At 48.1% G+C, this 23223-nt stretch overlaps 1 protein-coding gene across 2 annotated transcripts in view; it reads right to left on the bottom strand.

Annotated features, from left to right (window-relative positions):
- The window catches only part of Tmem131l (transmembrane 131 like), a 116462-nt gene extending 93782 nt beyond the window's left edge, over positions 1-22680 (bottom strand). For both annotated transcript variants that reach the window (XM_057757116.1, XM_057757114.1), the window contains exons 1-3: positions 22527-22680; positions 21851-21921; positions 14905-14948 (exon numbers count right to left, since the gene is read on the bottom strand). In XM_057757116.1, the coding sequence (XP_057613099.1) occupies positions 14905-14948; positions 21851-21921; positions 22527-22650 (239 nt within the window). In that variant the 5' untranslated portion in view covers positions 22651-22680. The remainder of the gene's footprint in view (positions 1-14904; positions 14949-21850; positions 21922-22526) is intronic.
- Between the last annotated feature and the right edge of the window lie 543 nt (positions 22681-23223).

The following is a 23223-nucleotide window of genomic DNA, read 5'->3' as shown; positions in this document are numbered from 1 at the left end:
TGTGGGCTCGTGAGGTAGCTCAGTGGGTAGAGGCCTGGTGACACACAATGGAAGGAGAGCACAGGTGCCTACTGTTGTCCTTTGACCTCCCACACGCACGCCATGGCATGCACATGCTACACACATGTACAGACACACGAATAAAGACACTTAAATATATATGACTGCAGAGCACAGCAAGCAAAAATAAACAGTGAAATAATAAAGTAACAACTCTTTACTAAGGGTAAATATTGGACATTTCAGAATGAAGTCTTCCAGGTTGCACAGATAACATTTTTCTGAGAAGAATCCAGTACTATGAACATCCTTCTTGGCTGAGTATTTACTATAACACCACCTATACAGAAGCGCTATTGGACATTTGCCATTTTTTCCTAGTCTTTGGCCTGTATATTAGTCAGAGGGTTCCCTTTCTAAGTACAGCATTAAACTCATTCTACTTCCATGAAGCTCTCACAAGCGGACTCCCTCTAAAGAACACACACTCTGGTATTTACTGCCAACCACAAGCTCCCGCAGGCATGGTTTTTATATGTACTAAACCCCACACTCCAGTGAAGCAGTATAGAACCCTTGTTTTAGAGAAAGGGAAACAAAGGCACAAAAGCTTTAGCAAACTGTCAGTAGCTGATGTCACTAGCAGATGTCAGAGTTAAGCCTGGGAGTCTAAGGCACAGCAAACCTTAGGCACTGTGCTGCAACCCGGCCTGGAGGCGGGAAAACAATATCCTGCTCCAGGCAGTCACTGCCAAAGCCACCTGGACATGCAGTGCTATTTCACAGGCCAGCCACAAACACAGAGCTCCCGGGAGAAAGAGCCCAGCCCTGGCTCCGTTTCTGACTTCTGCTCCCTGCTTCTCCCTGTCAGCTGTCCGTGTAACTCAGCCCGAGGCTCCCACAAACTCACTACTTCAGAACTCGCCAGCCAGAAACATTTTAGGTGGAAAGAACTAAAGAGAAGCTCAGCTCGCAAGCATATCTTGCTTTGCAGAACCCAAAGTCTCTCTCAAAACCACATTCCTTTCTTGAGCACAGAGAATGTTTATAACTTACTCATTTGACCAATGTGCTTCAGGGGCTTTCTAGCAACTATGAAATGCCAGCTTATTATCACCAACAGACATCCTTTTTGTTGTTGTTTTGTTTTTGCAGTGTGGGAGACCAAAGCCATGGCCTCACACATGCTAGCAAGCACACTATGACTGAGTGTGAGTGAGACTCTCGTACCCACAGTCTTCTTTTTTTTTTCAAGACAGGGTTTCTCTGTAGCCCTGGAACTAGCTCTTACAGATGAGACTGGCCTCTAACTCACAGAGATCTGCCTGCCTCTGCCTCCCAAGTGCTGGGATTAAAGGCTTGTGCCACCAACGTCTGGCCTGCCCAGCTTCTTTTTAGTAATATATATTTCTCGTTGATTCTGTGGTAATTTCACAACATGAACCCTAATTCCACTCACTTCTGGGTCCCCCACATCCTCCCCTCACCCATGTAGCATTATACTCAAACAAAAAATTTAAAAAAATCAAAAAAAGACAAGCAAACAAACAAAAAGAAAAAAAAAACAATAAGACCAACTCTTGGCTTCTCCATCTCTCCTGCCTCTCCAGCACCTCTTCATCCGTCCTGGTGGTTCTGGAGGTCTCAGTGTGACACATAGGACGCCCTTTTGTCCATCAGCTTCACTAGCAAATGCTCATCCAAGAGTCACTGGTCTGGTTTCTGGTCCACCACCACCACTGGATCCTCACCAGAATTATCTCTGGGCTACCCCAAGTCATGGAGATCCTGTTGGTACTGTTCCACAGGACTGGTCCCTTCACAGGCTCCGGCAGGCCCTAGATGGGGCAGACGTTAGGGTGGGCTAACCCAAGGCCCCGCTGTGGACTTGGGTGATAGACAAGCTGGTCATTTCAGGCCTCAGGTAAGGGCGGGGGAGGGGGGACTGAGCTCCCTTACCTCTGCCATCAGGGTCAGCTCTCCTGTGAGAGTCAGGGCCAGCTCTCCCTGTGATGAGGGGTGGGGTTATCGCCCCTGAGAGTAGGGGTCAGCTCTTCTGAGAGGGTCAGGGCCAGCTCTTTTTCTGCAGTATTCAGTGAAAGACAGGACCAGCTTTCTCTGGGCCTGCAAAGGCGGGGTTGCCTCAGGATGGATCTCTGATTTCATCACACATGGTTTCTATGGCCCCCTGAGGTGCCACAGGCCACAGATATCAACACAAAACCCAGCTGCAACTAGACCAGGAATGCAGATACAGCCCCCGGCAGCAGTTTGAGCTCCAGGTGGGAACACTGGTCATGCAGGCTGGGATGGGTCTAGTGGCAGCATGGCCCCAGACGCCACCAAAGCCTCAGGCTGCAGCTCCAACCCTGGATTTCTGTGTAACCTTCAGTGGCATTTTAAGACTTAGACTTTGGCACAGGTCCCGCTGTGGTGGGACCATGGACCCAGATATGGTCCTTGCAGCAACTGGGTCTGGATGTCACCACTGCCCCAGAAATGCCACCTAACGTTCAGAATCCTCACTGTCTTCAACTGAGATGTGCTTTCTCATGTTGTTTTATGTATTATTAGTGTGCTGGTCATGCTGGCATGGCAGAGTGCATGTGTGAGGTCAGGACAACCTTCAGCAGCAGGGTCTTCCCCTCCACCCTGCATTTCAGGGATGGAAGTCAAGTGGGCAGACTTGAAGAGCATTCGTTTTTTGAATGAGGATCATCCATAGGCTTCCGTCTTTGAACACTTGGCCCCCGGCTAGCAGTGCTGTTCGGAAGGCTATAGACCCTTTAGGACAATGTAAGTTACGGCATGGGCACTGCAGGGTCTACAGAGCCGCCCCAATTCCTGCTCTCTGCTTCCAAAGTGCAGTGATGTGATCTTTTGGGTCCCTGCTCCAGCCTCCTGCTGGCATGCCGCTCCTATTATCCTGGACTCTTCCTCTGAAACCATAGCCCAAATAAACTCCTTTCTGTAAGCAGCTTTTGTGCAGTGTTTTCACAGGGCAACAGAAAGAAATGAGCACAGCAAGCGTGTGTTATTCGCTGAGCCATCTGCTCTCTGAGCCTGGTGATCAAGTGGGGAGAACCAGACAGGAGAAGCAGGATGCTAGGAGCAGGGGTCAACTTTTAATAGTATATTAATTAATAATTAATATAATAATTTCAAAACAAACTTTGGTGAGGTACAAAAGGAATATGTCCTCACCTTTATCATAAAAATGCATGCACTGTAATCCCAGCACTCAGGTCGAGACAGGGGGATCAAAAGTTCCGGGTCATTAAGTACACAGTGAATTCAATGCCGGTCTAGGCTACTTTTTCCTCAAGAAATACAAAATATAAACTAAATGAAATTTCAAACCATGGAAAGGGAACAGATTCAGAGCATCTTTTCCCAGGAGGCCTTTGTACAAGCATGGATAAGAGTTGTCTTGGAGGACCTACGTGTAAGAACCCCATACCAAGGGTGCAGCATTACTGAGCTGAAGGCCTACTCCCCCCAATAAGTATGCAAAGTCTCCTCCTTCAGCAGGATGATGTCCTGTTTCTAAATAAAATGATACACGGCTGATGTCCTGACACAAATATCCCACCTGAGCTTCCTCCAAAATGTCTGCAAGGAAAAGACCTGCCATGCTTATGTACGGTTTTGCGCAGGGTAAGTCCTTATCATCGCTACTATCATCATTATACCTCGGTTCAAAATCTCCACAGCAGGCTAGAAAGTAACATAGTCTACCTAACTTTCTGTTACTAAAAGTCTATCTACCAAAACCTAAAGAAAACTTAAGAAAAATGACAATATAACCGGGCTGGAGCTACAGCTTGGCAACACATCGTATTTATTAGTACACGCACACTCAATCCTTAGCACCAAAAAATAAATAAAGTAAAATCATACTCTACAAAGGTAGCACTAAAAATTAACAGAGATGATAGTAAGTGTGCTGAGGGTTTTGATTACACAGTTGCTCAAAATAAATGCATAAACAGAATGAACTAATACGACAACACATTTCAAGCTGTCCATAAACATGTTTACAAGAATAAAAGTTATTACTGACCACATAAATAATTACAGGGGCAAAAAAAGATAGAAATCACTGAGCAAACAACAATGCAAAAGACCAGGGATTTCTCACCACTGAACTAACAGCTGTTTGGTCAGAACCTTATCGGGCATGTGTGTGCAAAAACGCCCTGAAACCTAGCACTCCCTACCCGTGCCCTGGTCTGCTTCTGCATTCTGCCCTTCTCTTACTATCACAGATGCTGAGTCTCTTACAACACTTTTTCCTTGTCCAGCCTCCCCCCTTTCGATTCCCAGTTCCAATGAGGAAATTGAAGAAAACGTAAATAGTACTTAAGTGAGACAGGCCTTAAACTCAAAAGAGTGCAAGTTACCGCCACGCCATCAGCCACAAACCCTAATCCCCAAGCTGGCATCATGGTTAAGTCTGCAGAGACAAGATCAAGGTCACATCCTTGAACTTAACTCACTCTACCTGCTCCTGCTTGGGCTTTAGGCTCGTTTCTTAACCTAGAGTGCTGGCTCAGTGAGACTCAGGGTTAACCTGCAACTGCATCTAGCCAGGCAATTAGGGAGAGGCTCCCCACTAGCCAGAACCCAAAAGTGGTGAATTATGAAACCCCTTCCAGGCCGCCTAGATATATTTTCTAATTAAAATGTAGCCTCGTTTTACAGCCCAGGTTAAAGGGATTAAAAGATTACGGACTAGAGACCCAGAGCTTTCTCCACCTCTCATGGTTCTGCCGCTAAGGACAAGAGCAGGTGCTGGGACGGCACCTAATTACCAGGGAATTACACCACCCCACCCGGAACCAATTTCAGGACCACAGATCAACTTCTCCCCAAACACAAAGCTGCCAATTAAGTTACATGAAAGTCCAACTAACAGGCAATTTGGATATGGCATTTCCCACCTGAAAACAGACTTTCTGAACACAGCTCTTCCTTCGGCAGCACTGGAAACACCCTTGAGTAAATGTCATTAAAATGTTTGAACGCAGGGACTGCCCTCCAGGATTCAAGCATTTACAGAAAACAACAGGAGTTTCTGCCAAGCCAAGGAACAGTCCTCAGGATGCACCAGCAAGTCCCCACTGGCCAGGCAGCTAACAGCTAAGCTGAAGATGCTGGCCCTGCACACCTCAGCACACACGATCCACAGCCTCTTCTGTGGTCCCGTCATTCTGAATTCCAACGGAAGAAGCATGGTTTGCGTTCACGAGTTCACCCACTTGCTCTTTACCAACATATTCCCACACCTTCCCACTTAATTTCTCACAATGAACACACACACACACACAGAGCTGCTCAGAGCTCACGATCTATTGTCATTTTCTTAGCACGGACACCTACAAGTACACACAAAGAAATAATTTAGAAAGAAGATCCATTCACTGTGTGCCAACCCTCGGGCTGACAAAGATCCTCAGGAATGCCTGTGAAGCTGACACGGAGCTGGACAACCTGTTGCTGACCAAACCATGCTTCCTCTGAGCACCAGAGTTAGGGGGAGCTAGGGATGGGAGGGGGCAGAAGGGAAGGTGAGCGGCTACTCATAAGGCCTAGTAAGTTATAGCTGGCTACGAGTTAAACTACGTAGTCATCCTGCCAGAAGAGAGACACACAGGGACAAAAGCAGAGAGCAGAGTGAGGCGGCTCCAAGTCAATGAACAGCAACAGCTGCCAGACAGCTGATGCAAAGGGAGCCCTGCGCGTTGTAGAGGGAGCGGCCCTTTCGGCACCCAGACCGAGCTGCTGCTCTCCAGGCCCAGACAGAACTCATTTCTAATGCTCTAAGCACCGTTTATGGTTCTGTTACATCAGCCCTAGAAAACAAGCACACCACACAGGAACTTGCTTCCCTTCTTACCCTAATATCCACCCCCTCAGCCAGCGAGGGTTCCCACAGTACCGCAGAAGGACCTCAGGGAATCCCCAGCCTATGGCTGAGTTGGGGAGTCCCCTCTCCCACAGAACTACACATGACAATCCTTGTGCCAATCTTATTGCTTCTCTCTAGCTCCCAGCTGCCTCCTCTGGGCCGCGGCCTGCCCCAGTACCATCCAAGTTCCTGACACCCTGAGTCATTGGGTGGGGCTGAGGGAGGAGGGAGATGCGGGAACACAGAAGTCCCCTTCAGTGTGAGTGGTTCCTGTATTGATTGCCACCCCATTTTCTCAGAGTTCTTAGAACACTTCCAACTTCTACTTCCTATCCTTTTGCACTCCAACATTCTCCCCGCCCCAGCCCCTCTCTCACACAGCCTCAGCCTTGCCACATGTCACAGCAGACAGACAGCCTGGGCATACACATTGCTCTGTATTATGAGTGGCCGCTCCCACTCAGTAACAGAGTCTTTCTGTTATCAGGCCAATGTTTTCTGCCAAACACACATCCTTTATAACAAATGGCTTGAGAAAGGTCCTCAGTTCTCTGCTGGAAGCTATCATGCCAGAGCCTAACCCACCTGCTCACCAGTGTGCCACAGCAGGCTGGACACCGGCCTCACAGTGACACAACTGGATACCATATGAAGAGAATATTGCAAGCTTAGTCTGCGAAAACCCTGAGCTGGTGATGACAGGAAAGACTGAACAACTTTCACCTCCCAGCTCCTACTGACTGCTTGACCCACAAGATCACCTCTGCCTCTCATCATTTAATTGTCAACAAAGGTAATTTAGCAGCGTGATCCCTCAGATGTCTCACGCTAGACCAGCGCGCTCAAGCTGTAGCCTGCATCAGAATCACCCAGAGGGCTCCTTAACACAGATGGCTGGGCCTCTCCCCTGGAGCTTCTGACTCAGTAGGCCTGGGTGGGGTCTGAGAACTCAGCTGTCTAACAAGTTCCCAGGTAACGCTGAGTCTGCAGGAGGGACCGCACTGGAGAAGCACTACCTTGGGTGGCTCACCCCATACCTGGTCCCAGTTACTCACTTGCTGCTGGCTCCCCACTCTCCAGGTCCCTGTTCCCACTCGGGCAAAGCCCCTGTTGTGGTCAATGACCATAACTCCCTTGTGACTAAACCCCAGGCCAGTAAGGGACCGTGACAGGCACAGATCCACCGTGAGTGTCTTGGGAGATTCAAGAATGGGGCTTAAGGATGCTACTGAGAAAGAGGCACCATTTGGGGGTTATTTGAACCTGCCCTTCTGGAAGAGGTCTGCAGGTCTGCAAATGTGATCACAGCAAGACAAGCAGGTAGGAAACCTGCTGAGTCGACCAGCCCAGAGCCACCCTGCCCCGGCTTCTGGCTAGGTGACATGATGCTTGCTTTACTGTTGGAGCTGGCTGAGTCAGGGTTTTCTGCTCCTTGCTGTTGGAAATAATCACAAAGCAAAGCAAGCCAACAGGACAGCTTATCTGGACACAGCACGGTGACATGTGGTCTACAAAGGCCGGGTGCACTACGATACCACGTCTATATTTTCCAGATTATTTCAAAAGGTCATACTAGAATGCTCATGAAGGATTAAAATTTTGCAAGAGCGTAAAACTGAAGTTCTGGTCCAGCGCGTGGTAAAAGATCCAACTCTGAGATTGTCTCAAGAGCCAGCTCATCATATTTTCCTGGGGTTTTGCTAGGAACTACAAGCAATAAAGAACGGAAGCACTTCCTCAGTTCAATCCTGGACATGGTGTCTTCCCACAGGAGCATGCTGTCATTATATCCTGGACATGGTGCCTTCCCACAGGAGCATGCTGTCATTATATCCAAGTGGGAAAATGGTTCCCAACCTATTTTCCTTTGTATTCAACGCCAGGGTACCGGTATACACAGAAAGAGGGCACGTAGGACACACATCTGATCTGTCTGTCTTTTACAGATCTGCAACCTTATTTTACCATTATGGATATCTATCCTCATCAAGAAAATAAGAATACTACCACACAGCCACCTGGCCATCGAAGTACAACACATCTGAGAGCAATCTGTAAACCACAGGAACAATACCAGGGCAAATACTTAAATTCAGTTTTAATGCATGAATTGGATTTAGCTTGGCCTGATTAAAAAAGCAAAAAATTAATGATGAGCCCAGAAGACTTCCCCTAAAACTCCTATTAGACGCATCTCTCTTAGTATCGTCCGGTTGGCTCTGTTTAGATGGCAACAACATCTGTTCTATTTAGAGACCACTCGATGGTTGAGGTCTCACTAAAGCCAACCCTACAAACCAGCTGCAAATGCAGCAGCGGTGGGCACCTCAGAGCATCTCACGGGGGCAGACCTCCTCCCTGTAGGAGAACAGTCCGGCAGTGGTACGTCCCTCAGAGCTACATCTGAACAGAAAGCAGAGACGGAGGCTGGGGGAGTAGGAATGGTTCTCTAAACCTGTTTCTCAAGCTCACAAAGGTTCACCTTAGCGAGGAAAACACCAAGAAGTAGATAAGGACACCTTCTAGAATAGGAGTAATCTTTAAGAACTGGAAAGTCTCAATTTTTTTTATGTGTATGGGTGTTTTGTCTGCATACGTCTGTGCGCGTGTTTGCGTAAGGCCTGTGTCCACTGGAACTGGACTTAAAGATGATTATACATGACCGTATGGGTGCTGAGACTCAAACCCAGGTCTTCAGGAAGAGAAGCCCAAGCACTCAACCACAGTGTCTGTGACACACTCTCTAGACTGCCACAGAAATTTGTGACATTCTTCTCCTGTGGCGTGTGTGTGTGTGTGTGTGTGTGAGAGAGAGAGAGAGAGAGAGAGAGAAAGAGAGAGAGAGAGAGAGAGAGAGAGAATTGGGGGGGGAGGGTCCAGGCACAACCACTCTAGACTCAGATTTCACATGTGCAAAACTCTTAACAGCAAACTAATAATTTGATGACAATTCATTTAAAAGAGTAACAAGCTCCCAGGAGACCCCATATTCCTAATGCTGGTGTTCCCAGACAGAAAACGCTGCCTGGGGAAATTATTTTAAGTATTGAAATCCCAGCTGTGCTGTTATCTTAAGTAACAAGAAGTCTAGAACACCTTCACAGAATTAACCAGTACTGCCACTGTGGTATCAAGACACCTCTACAATTAGGGCCTCCGTGTCTCACGGGCCATTGTAACACGGTGTAGAGCAATTCAAATCACAGTGCCCACCACAGAACAGCAGCCTAACACCAAAGCATCAATCAGCTCAGTGCTTCCTAGATCCGTGATTTCCCTAAGAAATTAAAACCTGGGTTCCCAGGGCTTAAAAGCCCAGTGTCTCCCTGTCTCACAACTGTACCTTGGCTCTTGTCCCAGGTTCACTCACTTCTCGGAGTCTTTCCTATGCTTGTTTCGATTCGATGGGCACATCTTCCTGGCTGCGCCTCTGCCTGGCTGTCTCTGCCGAATGCCCATCTACTAAATGGGCTCCATGAAGTGATTCTGCCGCTGAACCTGGAGCGATAATCAGCCAGCCACAGAGGTGTGCGCAGAATGCCCTTTACCTGAGATGAGTGACTTCTCTAAAGGCTGCCCCATCCAGAGGAAGGAGCAGTGTGATTCCGCCTGGACCAGCTCATCTCCACACACACACACACACACACACACACACACACACACACACACACACACAACCACACTCACACCTCTCATGCTGTGAGCCCCTTTGCTCACTCCAGGAGTCGCTGGCATTAAAGGGGCTCACCTATTTTTTATTTTAGGCTAACACTTAGCAATTCTTGAAGGACTGAAAAATTATTTGGGAGCTGGGTGGTGGGGGTGAACGCCTTTAATCCCAGCCCTTGGGAGGCAGAAGGAAGAGGATCTCAGTGAGTTCAAGGACAGCCTGGTCTAGAGAGCAAGTTCCAGGAAGCCAGGACTGTTTGTTATGCAGAGAAACCCTGTCTCAAAAATAAATAAATAAATAAATAAATAATTTGATATGACCCCAATGAAGGTTCAAATAGTTAATATTAACATACAAATGCACACAAAACTTGCCAAGGCAAGAGTCTGTAAAAGTTTATTTAAATATCTAAAAAAAGTCAAATCAAAGTCTGCTAGCTCCAGTGTATTATTTTTCTAATTTATTTCAATTAAAGCTAAATAATTATATAAATTGACTGCAGCTTTGCTGATGTGGGATTCCCCTCCGGATGCTAGGAATATGTTCTCCAGGAATGAGAGCAGAGTCTCCGTTTACACTTGGCTAATATCTTCACAACACAAATTTAAATTTAAAAACTATTTTTAAAGTATTTTGTGGCTAGAGAACTTTTTAATGTATACCATGAGCACCGTTAGAAAGCCTGTACTTTATGAAGAAAACCTAAATGACAAGACTGATTGCAGTCAAAGACAACCCTCTTAAAATGTTAAAGCTAGAAAGACCATAACTAGACACATGCATCCTGCGCCCTCCCCGTAACCCAGCCCTGTAAGAGGCACCAAGGAACTTTATATTGACAGCGCCTGATCCACAGTCTCTTGTCACATGTCACTCCTGCAGTGGGCTCGATGTGAAGCCACAGCCCTAACACAGGCACTGGTGCCACGGCTCTCACAGCAGTGACTGACTGTGGACTTGGTTATGGAGAACATGCAATTGAGTTAAAAGACGACTATTTAATAGCACAATTTTGCAGAATAGCATCTAGCAGCTTTTCAACTCAGTGTCGGTGACTGAGTCTGGAACTAGGGAATCAACAGAAGGAGTACCAGGTTGGACCTTGGTACCACAAAAGGTAATTTCTACAAAGAAGCAAGCACCCTGTGCTAATCTTAATGTCAGCAAGGTTCAGGGAGGGTGAGGGAAGGTGGAAGGGAGGAGCAGAGAGGACACACAGTCATAAGGCTAAAAGAAAAAGGGAATGTGGGGAAGGACTGAAAAGGTGGACAAGACCCTCAATCACAAAATGACCTTCTGTGCCTGTGCCACACCTGGGAGTCTGTACTCTATCCAGCAATAATGTAACACAAAATGGGCTGATCTCAAGAGGAGGGATTCAGTGCATCCCTGGGATGGGAATGTCTTGAAGACCTGGCTGGACAGAGGCAGAGGAATCTCTGAAGATGACTCTGGGTTCTGAGAGGGTATGAGGAGTAAAGGGACCCTCCCTCCCTCCTTCTGTACCTCACTGTATACAGCATGCTGACATGACTCTTAGCTCAGGGTGCTTGCTCTTTTTCCCCAGGACCTGATGCTGGAGAAAGGAAGAGTCCAGGAGCTCAGTTTGGACACACTAGCTTTGAAGATATTGGTGGACACTAGGTGAGAGTTCTGGGCAGAAGGTACAATCTGCTTGCCATATTCTATGTAGTATTTATATATTATATAGGTTATATACACTCTATCTACATGGAATATGCAATCTTCTCATATATATATCATACAGAAACTCAAGAGCAGGTGCCTCTCAGCTGCGGAGGGCCTCCAGGAGTGTCCCGACTTCTGGTGTCCCCACTTCAGGATCCGCCTTTAACTGACCGACATTAAACTGTTTTTGCTGCTCTTCCTAAGCAGATAAAAATGCGTTCTGAGCTGGGAAGTGGTGACGCACACCTTTAATCCCAGCACTCGGGAGGCAGAGGCAGGGGCAGGCCCATCTCTGTGAGTCTACAGCCTGGTCTACAGAGCAAGTCCAGGACCCTGCCTTAAACACCCCCTTAAAAAAAAATACATTCTGAGGTTCAAAAGGGACTAGGTGGTAGAGTACTGTTCTATAGTATGTAGAGGCCTGGGTTCTACCCTCGGCATGGTACAAATTAACACTAATGAAGAGCATTCTACAGACACTGTACCTAGCCAGGCAGTGATTGTGATTTCTACAATCATTTTCAAAGCTAAAATAACATTATTCATTCCCTTAGCAATTCTTCAACTCTTCTGATCCTATTAGACACTACTGTGTTCCAAAAAGGCTTACCCAAGAGCCGTGTGCTCAAGGAGCCAGCTCAGCTTCCCGGAGAGCATTTACTCAAGTACGAGCTGGAGTCACTCAGGTTTGCTCCCTCTCATCAGAATCTCCCAAAGCAATCTCCTTTTCTCAGCAAAGGAGTAGATTGCTGCTGATATCTGAGAACACCCAGGAGGAAAGGAGGGATGGGGAGGCGAGAAGGAAGACGGGCTTCAAATAGTGCCTTCCTGGCTTGCAACCAAACACAATTACAGAGCAGCCACAGAAGATGATGTCAAGATAACACAGAGTCTTCACCAAGGCCAGTGGCACTGACAGCTTCCTCAGCTGAGGTGAGTGTGAGGTAACAGGCCACAGAGGCCCCACGGCCAGAGTCAGCAGCGGTTGGGCAGCCTCGGCTGGTGCAACACTGACATTTCAGCATCTAGATTTTCTCTAGACAGGCAGATCCACGGCAGCACCAGTCACGCTTTCTCAAAGCCCAGACTGCTGTACAGCCAAGTTCATGTTCAAGTCTCGAGTTGCCATAGGCGTAGCTGCTCTAGGATATCTTGACAGAACGCACGGTTTTGCTGAGCTGGCCATGGGAGCTCCACTGACTTTGTCTATCATTAAACGCTAGCACTGTGGTGTCATTCATAAAATTATAAAAAAGTAATTAAGAGGTGTAAAACGGTATGAGTGGCCTCAATGAAGATTGAGTACGAATGGTACTAAAACAGAAGGAAACACGGCGCTGGGCTATGTCTCAGAGCATAGTCACATGAATTACTAAATAAATAGGAGGGCCGCAAATCTACACAGAAAATTCAAACAACCTGGGTTGATGTAGCTTAATTCTACATAATAAATTTACCCCCAGAGAACACGGTGTGAAGGAGGCGGTGAGATGAGCCCCGGCAGGGAGACAGACAGACAGACGGTGACCTGGTAACCCAAGTCATAATCAAAGGAGAGCTTAACGATGGTGGCTCATGCCTTTAACCCCAGTGCTCGGGAGGCAGAGCAGCCCGGTCTACAGAGCGAGTTCCAGGACAGCCAAAGCTACAAAGAGAAACCCTGTCTAGGAAAAAAAAACAAGAACAAAAGAAAAGAAAGGGTTCAGAATCCAAGGAGAAGCTGATGCACGCATATTGTCGTGACAAGACAGCAAAGCAGCCTGTCTTGTGGCCTTCCTCCCCCATACTCTGGCCCATTCAAGCAGAGAAAAGTTACCAGACAAGCTAAAATTCAAGGACATTATACAAAATACCTGACCTCCTCACAAGTCCATCAAAATTTAGAAAAGTGATCAATGGAAAAATCACCCATGCCCAAGGAAACATGGCTACTAAACCTTCACATGTGACCCTGGACCTACAGACGAGACGCCCATGATCACACTCAAAAGCAGAGGATCCTTCCCAGTTGAGGAACTTTGGAACTGCCTTAAAGAATGCATAGGATTAAAATCAAGGAATCAGTCTCCATGCACACATGTGATGTAAGTGGCTGAACAACCAACTCGCTAAATCCCCACAGAAGAACCACATACAGTGTGCGAAGAAGACACTGAAGGCCACCGAGAACGGCCCTGGAGAGGATATTAGGAAAACACTATCGACGTCTAAACAAAGAACAGACCTTAGTCCACAGTACAACAGCAACGCTGCCTTCATGGCAATGAATGTACCAGAGCTTTAGACGATGCTAACGTTTCAACAGGTTGTGCTTGGTGACAATCGTGCAAGGCCTCTCTTTGGACCTTTGTCATTCTCTTGTAAATCTTTATTCTAAAGCAAGTCTTGATGTATTTGGGCTTTGCCTTTGGTTTCCTAAGACATGGTCTTATGTAGATCAAGAGGGCTTCAAACTGACAATGTTGCCAAGGATGACCTTGAACTCCCAATCCTCCTGCTTCTACCTCCCAAACAAGCACTAGGGCTATAAGAAATCTACCACGCCTGTTCAAACATTTAATTTTAAGTCACCAGCTATTGAACGGGCGTGAGGAAGTTTTTAAAATCAACTGAACGCTGGGTGGTGGTGGCGCACGCCTTTAATCCCAGCACTCGGGGGGCAGAGGCAGTCGGATCTCCGTGAGTTTGAGACCAGCCTGGTCTACAAGAGCTAGTTCCAGGACAGGCTCCAAAACCACAGAGAAACCCTGTCTCAAAAGACCAAAAATAAATAAATAAATTAATTAATAAATTAATAAATAAAAATAAAATCAACTGAACAATGACAGTTCTGGCGTAGGTAAGTCAGTGAATACTTCATACATAGGTCAGTGACTAGTCACCCATCACGTAACACTGAGGGAATTCTTAGAGCTCCACACTCTGCATTCTAGAAATGGACACAAAGAAGGTCTCTAACAGGAGCCTTCCATCTAGGTCATGATATGATCTTCACACATCAGGAACAATCTCAATTCTCAAGAGCGGAACAGACAAATAAACAAGAGGAAAAAACAGAGGGAGAAATCAGGTTAAAAAGCAAAGCAGCTGGGAGCAAAATAACAGCACAATATTGGAATAACGGCCACCAGCAACATGGAGTAGGGTCCAGGCTGATCCAGCTGTGAGCCATGGGCTACTGAGGCTGACCTGAAGGGGAAGGCGTTTCTTAGGAAACAGAAGTCCTAAGGCTGTGTGTGTGTGCACAACTGGGAACACACAGAACAGCAGGAAAAAGTCTTTTTACTGACGGACACTACACACAACACAAGGCAACGCAGAACTTGTTTGGTATGCTCTCCTCAGCACTGGGCACAGAGTCTGACCTCACAGAGGTTTCTAAACAAAAAGGCAGGCATAATACACCCCAGGAAAAACAAGGTGTGGCAAACAAGGGAGTATTGACAACCATTTTTTGTATCATTTTAAAACAAAATCAGATTGAATTACTGGAGAACGTAGAGTCCACTGAGGTCAAAGAGAAAGGTATCTTACAGAGAACAGTAAACACATATACAGAGAGAAACATGTAGAGACCAATACACCCAGTGACGTAGGGATGCCCGGCAGGCAACGATCTGTCCCCTCTCCTTACCTCTGTTCTTGAGAAGGCTCCTCCATGTCCTCTTCAGAGTCACCCTGGAGTGAAAGAACACCCATTAGCAACTGTCTCAAAGACACACAGTCCCCAACGGTGCGACGCTGAGCAGCAGTGAATAACTAAAGTGACCCAGCCGTCAGTGGAGATTTAGAACAGGGGGGCAGTGGTTAAAAGTGCTTACTCATCTTCAGGAAGACCCAACTTTGGGTCCCAACACCAACATCAGTCAACCAACAAGCTCCTGTAACTCTACCTCCTGGGGGGAAAAATCCCCCTTCTGGCCTCTGTGGGCACCACATATACCTGCACATACTCAATGACAGACACACAGACACACACACACACATACACAAAAATCTTTTTGTTTAATGATGTCATAATGGCAATATAAAGCCATAAGTTGGCAATTGGTCTCTCAGACACGGTAAGTAAATAACCTACTGGTTTAAAACATAGCCTGAACATAATTTCAAAACAAGTTAGATATCACTTCAAGAGCCTTTTTTAACATTTTAAGTTTAATCATATAAGACACTAATCAAAATAATAAGATCTAATAATAAAATCTCTAAGTATAGAAAACATATTATTTAGCTGAGCATGGTGGCCTAGTCCGAGCACTAGAGAGGCAGAAGTAGTTGGAGTTAAGAGACCAGCAAGGTGTACATAAAGAGTTCAAGGCCAGTCAGACTGCACAGTGAGATCCTGTCTCAAAAATAAAAAAGTAATTTAAAGACAGAAAGACACTGTATAGCTCATTGTATATTATATTGTATATTCTATATTAATATTGTATATTCTATATTAATTGCATATTAATATAGAATACACTATGACATCAATAAAAAGGCCACTAATTTTGTAAATTAAGCAAACATCCCCTTCAAATACTATTACGTGTATTTCAGGAGGAAACATGAGCAGGGTGGACAAAGAGAAGCCAAGGCCAACTAAGCCCTGCAGTGCCCAGCCCACATTAACCCTGGGGGCATTATGCGGCCAGGCTTCACCTGTTTGGAGCGCTGGTCGTCCTGACTCTCCAGCTTCTCTCTCCAGTTCCTCTACTCCCAGTGCTGCTAACCCTCCAGTCCCTGTCTCTGGTCCTCTCAGCCCAGGGTCCCTTCACTATAGCTTCAGTGTACTGGGTGTGGAGAGATGGCAGGGGCTAAGAGCCATTACTGTCTTCCAGAGGGCCTGGGCTTGAGTTCCCACATCAGGCAGTTCATAAAATCTTCAACGTGTTAGCACAGACTGAGAGGACAAGGCCAGACTGCTCTTCTGTCCCTCTCACTGCAGATGTCCCATCCGTGCCCACCATTCTCCAAGGCCAAGTCTCTCGCTTCCCAGCCAAGCTCTGTTCTGCACAGCGCCAAGCCTAGCAGCTGCAGGAAGAACACTGCAGGCACGCGCACTGCTTACAACACGGTCTTACTTCCAGACCTACAACGTCTCGAGCTCCACTCCTAGGTGAACATACACCCCAATGTCAGCAGTGCCTATAGAGAAGCTCCAGCTGGTTTTATTTAAAACCAGCCACACACACACACACACCCCAGACTTCTGCTAAGGGCACCATCACAATGCCTGACCCCTAGGCAAACCCTTTACTGCTCCCCTCTCTCCACCGCCAACTGGAAATTCAGATCTGCACATTCTCCCCTGTCCTGCTCACTGGCCCACCACCAATATCCCCAAGGCTTGTTTTACAGGGGTGACATACAGGGCTTTGTGTTATGCTTACAGGCTCACCTCCGTTCCATCCTACAAACATCACTGCGATACCCATCTTTGTCCACATCACTCCTTAACACCCATCGTACGCCTAGCTTCCAGTGTCCCTGCTTGGATGACCCAAAGGCTGAGGTGTGAAGGTGGAGAGTTCCCAGGCCAGCCTGGACTAACAGTGAGACCCTGTCTCAAAAACCAGAGGGTGCTGCAGAAGTTCCCAGTGTTCATGGGACTACTCCAAACTCTTTCAGGACTACGCTGGACTACTCAGGGCTGGGTCCCTTCTGGCCTTAGGTCTCAAGTGATCCCTCGGGAGACACTGGCCTCTTCTCTCTGTTCTTAATTGTCAGCACTCAAAAGCTGTCCCAGGCATTAGCAGCTTTCTCTCCTCAACAAAACCAAGCTCTCAAAGAACAAGATCAAATTCTCTTTATTCCTACCGGCCCCAGTGCCCCAGTGCCCTCCCACTGGCCATTTCCATCCCATGCTGCTCTCAAGTATCTTTTCAAAGTGGCATCCATGCATGGCTTCAACTACAACATCCCCATCACTGCCTCTCCCTGTCTGTGTACAACACGCGTGCCCTTCAGACAGACCACATGGCTTAGAACTTTGTGTGTCTCTCACCATCCATGTGCCTCTGTTTAAATGGCAGGGTCCAGGCGGCAGGTGTTTGGGTTTACTGTACCACCATCTGCACCTGAAACCGTGTTTGGCCAGCAGGCTTTGTACAACCCAGCTGTCTCTTAGAGTCTAATAGTCCTCGGTATTTTTGGAAAACTTCTCACAAAACAGAACTTGTATTTCCCTCCAACATGGGCACCATTATCACCACCACACGGTGCTCAGAGAGCACTGAGACACAACACAGCCAAAAAAGCTCAGGCTCGAGAGCTAAACGCTTCCTAGGTTCAAATCCTCCCCTGCTACATCTTTTGCTTGTTTGTTGCTGGACACAGTTTCTCTGTGTAGCCTTGGCTGTCCTGGAGCTCGCTCTGTAGACCAGGCTGGCCTCCAAATCACAGAGATCCACCTGCCTCTACCTCCTGGGATTAAAGGCCCGTGCCACCAATGCCCAGCACTTTTTTTTTTCTTTCAGTTTTCTGTTACTTTGTTATTGCAGCGAGTGACTTACTTAGCTGCACAGAAGTACCTCACTGTCTTCAGCTATAAAATCAGGCAACAATGCCTCACACTCTGTAGGGTATGAATATAAAGATGATGCTGATAGTTCTCAACCCATGTTAGTTATTATTTTTCAATGTTGACAGGAGAGTAAGCCAAAAATAAACATCTATGACAAAAAGATTTCCAAATACTAGTTAATGATTCACTGACCAGAGTTCTATGCTATTACATAATAATGTACCTGAGATTAAAACAAACAAACAGATGTTCACTGTCTTGTTTCTGGTTTCACTTTCTACCAATTTCTATTATCCATACCCCCAAACTTAGACGGGGAAATCAAAAAGACATGGTATTTTTAAAGATCATATCTTCTTCTTTATCTAAGTCAGAGAGGTTCAACGGTGCCGTGCCAATGCTTGGCGTCTGCATCAGGGCCCCAAGTCAGGCTGGCCCGCCCATCCCACCAAGGCCCCATGCGAGGTCCAGCATCTCCATTTCCACTCTGTGGTGTTCAGGAGTGATTCCAGGAAGACTAGGAGCCAACAGGACACAACAACAAGGCAATGAACACTCAGGGGTTTCATCTGTAATCTTCAGGATTGAGTAACTTCATCAATAAGACAGTGGAGCCAGACATCATGGTGACCACTGAACGCCCACTACATAGGGAACATGGTGGCCACAGCAGTGCTCTCAAACCTCAGCAGCCCAGACACATGTACGGGAACCCAGCGGAGACAACATGGCACACACAAGCAAAGAAAAGTCAAACGGGACAAGAGATGCAGAAGGGAGATGATGTTGACAGCAGAAAACCCAAGAGTCACAAAGGACCTAGCCCTACGGTGCCTCCATGCCACAGTCAACATCCATGGTTCACACCACAGACGATGCACTGGGCTCAGCGGGTCCCAAAGAAGGGACAAGAAAGAGACCCAAAGGCCAGAGGAGATCAAGGGAACACCACCCTCCATACACACGGACCACTAAGGTGCACAAATCTTGCTATCTTACACAAATGCAGCTGCCACCAGACAGCCCATGAAAAGACAAGCCTGGCTTCTGTACCATCACTGGGTTCAGGTACTGCATAATCAGAGAACAGGGGAAGATCTGTAACTCTAACAATAAAGCCTCTCATTATGACTGATAATTTTCTGTTACTATTCCAAACAATGTCCTAACAGGAGACTATATAACAAAAATATGTAAATAGGGATGGGGGCATAATCCGTTGCCACTCTCGGGAGACAGACTCCCCCACACGAATAACATCCATATCAGCCTAACCACAGAGTCCATCACAGTGGGTTATCTGCCCTGGTGCAGCCCCTTCAGCAAGGGAAAGTGTTTGCGTTTTCCAGTGACGGAGCTTATGAGTTGGCTAAGAAACCACCAAGATGACAAGCTACCAGGATCACCGAGGTCAAAGAAGGTCATCTTCGGGAGCTCCTCTGAACTTAGTATAAAAATACCCTGCTCTGCAGGTGAGAAAAGTGGTCACGGAGATACGGTACGCTGGGCCCAGATACAGCCCAGTGACTAGAACACGTGTGTAGCCCGTGAAAGGCCCTGGATTCCATCTCCAGCAGCAGCAACAACAACAAAAGTGAATTAACAGGCTAAATAGTGGGGCGATTCATACCTAAACACTTAGCGATAAGAGGGTCTGGCAGCTTGTAACAATTACTGAATGATGAGCAACAAGTTCTTAGTCACTTAGAGTCCCATAAGAAAAAGTTAAAAGAAAAAAAAAACACTTCTGTAAGAATAATCAGTATTGGCAGATCCTTGAGCACATCTTGATGCTCAGCTCTCATGGACAACTTTCAGGTTCCATAGCCTTTCTTAGACTTCCTGAGAGGACCTGTAAATATTCTCCAGACTCTTATGACATACACAAGGAAACCTTCTGAAAATAATTCTAAATTCCTTGAAAAGAATCTCTTCCAAATGACCTTCTTCAGAACACTCTGTATCTAAGTTCATCCCTGCCCAGGCAGATGCCCAGTGGTACAGTGTCTAAAGGGCACTCATAGAGATGACAGATGCAGAAAAGTATACACACTAGTCCCACTTCTGCCATAGCATGCATTAAAGTACCTTAGCTATCAAGGTTTCTATGGTGAGCATTCGGGTATGACAACTTCTCAACTGTAACCATTTTTACAAACTACACTATGCACGTGAAGTAAAGATCAAGCCAGAAACTGGGCATTTCATAAAATAAGTCTTGAGCCTATAAATGAAGTCATGTTACCAAAGGCCTTGGCATTTCCATTTCGGGGCCACAAAGAATATATCTTTCATGAAGGCAGAAACAATATCATTTATTTTCTGTTTGGGCTGGCCTCCATCATGACCCACTGAAGACTTGGAGACGTCAATCGAGCTACAACGCAAAGGCTCATCTGTGCATCTTAACCGGGGAAACCCTGCTTCCCCATATACTTGGAGACGTTCTCATTTGGTAAAACTGGTGGTTGGAGCCAGGGCCAAGGGAAGACACGCGGTCCTGTAGCTCCAGCTAACTCAGGCATGAAACAGGAGGATGGCTTGAGTGAGGGAATCTGAGGCAACACGGCAAGGCCTTATTTTAAAATAATAATAATAAAAGAATAAAACCCCCGCAGCAGGGAGGTACAATAACATGACATGAAAGTGCCACCAGCATCCAAGGAGCAGAGACCAGAACGATCTTCAGCATACGACCGTGAACAGGGAAGGCCCCCATCAGGAAGACGTCTCTGGCTCAAAGGTGGCTCATACCACCGATCAGCCACTGATATTCATGAATATAACTATTCAAAGTAAATGCTACCAAGAGTTTAGGGTGGTTTTCAGCTAAGGTTATGAATGACTTTGAATTTGAGTTTTGTTTTGTTGGTGGTGGTGGTGGTGTGGTACCCCACACATACACTTTTCAAAGCAGATGTATGATTTAGAATGGAGAGTAAAAAAAAAAAAATCCATTTGGTAAAACAAAGACTACTTGCTGATGGGGCTTCTTCTCCAAAGGTGGTTCTCCTGCAGCCTGCTGGCCTCCAGAAAAGATCTAGGAAATTGTCTTCTAAAAAAGAAAAAAAACCCACCTCTCTGTCTGTCAGTTATTATTCATTATCCCTGGCCAAATGAATATTTCAAATTTCTCAAAACCACTGCCATCAACGCTTCCTATCAGAAGAAAGGTAAGCCTGGAGAGTTCAAGAAGTTACAGCTCACGGCCCTGATTTTGATGCTGCCACCAGCATGGGAAGTAATAAACACTTTGAAATTTACCATATGCAAGTTAATATTCTCTTGTCATTCAACACCCCTCCCATCCCCAATGCATTTTGGGTCTCTACGGCACTGCTGGTGAAAAAAGTCTTCAAAATTACGTTTAAATGGGCATCTTTTGCAAGTCAGTGGAAATTTCTTGCATAATTCAAACATTCTATGCAAGACAAAAGCTTTGCAATATCCATTGCAGCCTGAAGCCCTCTATGCTACAGATTCCCCCAATAAAACGATAGCAATTATTTTTCCACATGTAATCATTATCTCATGGGGGGGTGAAAAAAACCTGAAATTCAGGTTCTTAAGTGGGTGTATTCTAACAGGAATTAAAGACACTTGGAGAAAATCCAAGATTATACGCCTTTAAAGTCACTTCTTCATCCCAAAGCTACTTAGGCTAATGGCGAGCACCACTCACTAACATTTATGAAATCAATATCTCCATTGTGTTCAACCCTCCAGCTACTTGCCATCCACACCACACCCGCTTGCCCAGACCCAAGTCCCCCGCCCACCCTGGACCACTGGTAGGCCAAAGAATCTGCCACCAGCCGGGCACAAGGCTGTGCGACACCTAACCTGCTTCAAGTGGCCTGGGCACCCACCTTCTGACTCACAGCCTGTCACATGGCGCGGGAGGAGGCCGAAGAGCCACCGTTGCCAGGTGTTCAGGCTCTGCACGACCGTTTATTTGCCTTGCAAAGTGACCCGAACGCTCCTGGGCGACGGGGGAAGGCCGGCTGCCTCCAGGCCTCTCCTCCCTCGCACGCCGGCACCCGCCCTGTCACCTGGTCCTCCTCACCTGAGTGGGCAGCAGGAGTTCCCCTTCTTCAGCCTGCCACAGCTCCACCACGTTCGGCAAGGGCTCAATCGCTGTACGGACACCAAAAAGCACACCACGTTTGTAATGCACGGAAAAGAGACGCTTCCTGTTTCCTCGCCCGTTCCCCCCGTGCCACCCGCCTGCCCCAAACAAGTCTGCTTCTTCTCTCTCGCAGCGGAGGCCACCCCGAGGGGATGAACCGAGGATGCAAAGACAATGTCCAGCCGGCGCCCCCCGGGTCGAGGAGCTGAGGGCACGCGAGAATGGTGCGGACCTGGGGGCGAGGCCGCCTCACTAGGCACGGCGATCCCCAGGCCACCGGGCTGAGGGGAAACAAAGCTGCAGGAAGCCGGGCGCGGCGAGGCACCCGCGCGCCACACAAAGCGGGGGATGCGCCCGGGGCGCAGGGGCCCGCGCACAAAGGCTCCGGGGCGCGCGCGGCTAGCGGTCCCCAAGCCCCGCGCTGCCCCGCTCCTGAGCCGGCCTAGGGCCGCCGAGGGGACGCTGCGGTCGCAGGGCTGCAGCAGCCCGTCTTCCCCCTCGGCGAGCCGCCCGGGGTCCCCTTCCTCCGCGATCCCTCACAGATTTCAACAGTTCCCTTAAAAGAAAGGGGGGGCGGGGCGGCGAGGACTGCCAGCCCCGACGGCGGGCTGACCTTGTCCCTGAGCCCCTCCTGGACGGCAGCAGGACAGCAGGACCTGGAAGACGCCCAGCAGAAGGTTCGCCGCAGCGGCCGTGCGGCGGTAGGCGCCGGGCTGCGGCCGCCGGAGCCCCGCCATGCTGGTGCTCGCCGCGCTCGCTCGCTCGCTCGCTCGCAGCGCTCTCCTTCTCTGGCTTGCTGGCGCCGCGGCCGTCTCGCCGCGCCCCGGGCCCGCCCCCGCGCCCCGGCCCCGCCCCCGCCGCCGGCCCCGCCCCCGCCGCCGGCCCCGCCCCCGCAGCTGCTGGACCGCGGCTCGGCGCCCGCGCTCGGCTGGCTCCGGAGCGTGTGTGCTCCGTCCGCCGACTGAAGGGGGATGGAACGCGGCGGGCGGCAGCGCAGGGACGAGGACAATGCGAACGCTCGCGGCGCGGCGTGGCGCGCAGCACGTGCCCCAGGACTCCCGTCAGCCCAAGGGGAGAGGACGTTCTCCTGAATGCTCAGGGGCTTCTCTTTGTGGGTGACATCCCCGTCGCGGTCGGGGGGACGGGGACGGTAACCCCCGGGGTGGGGTCCTGGGAATGAATGGTAGCCCAGCGCAAGGCCTGGAACAGGATATTAGTGGAAATAATGCTGTGGTTGTCAGGAAACGCGAGTGCAGCCGCATAGCTGCTGCCAGTTCTGCAGCGAGGATATCCGGTGGCTGCGAGGTCTG

Source organism: Chionomys nivalis, chromosome 24 (assembly GCF_950005125.1).
Source record: "Chionomys nivalis chromosome 24, mChiNiv1.1, whole genome shotgun sequence".
Lineage (NCBI taxonomy): Eukaryota > Metazoa > Chordata > Mammalia > Rodentia > Cricetidae > Chionomys > Chionomys nivalis.
The sequence above is the reverse complement of the archived record's forward strand: the minus strand, read 5'-3'. Positions and strand labels throughout refer to the sequence as shown.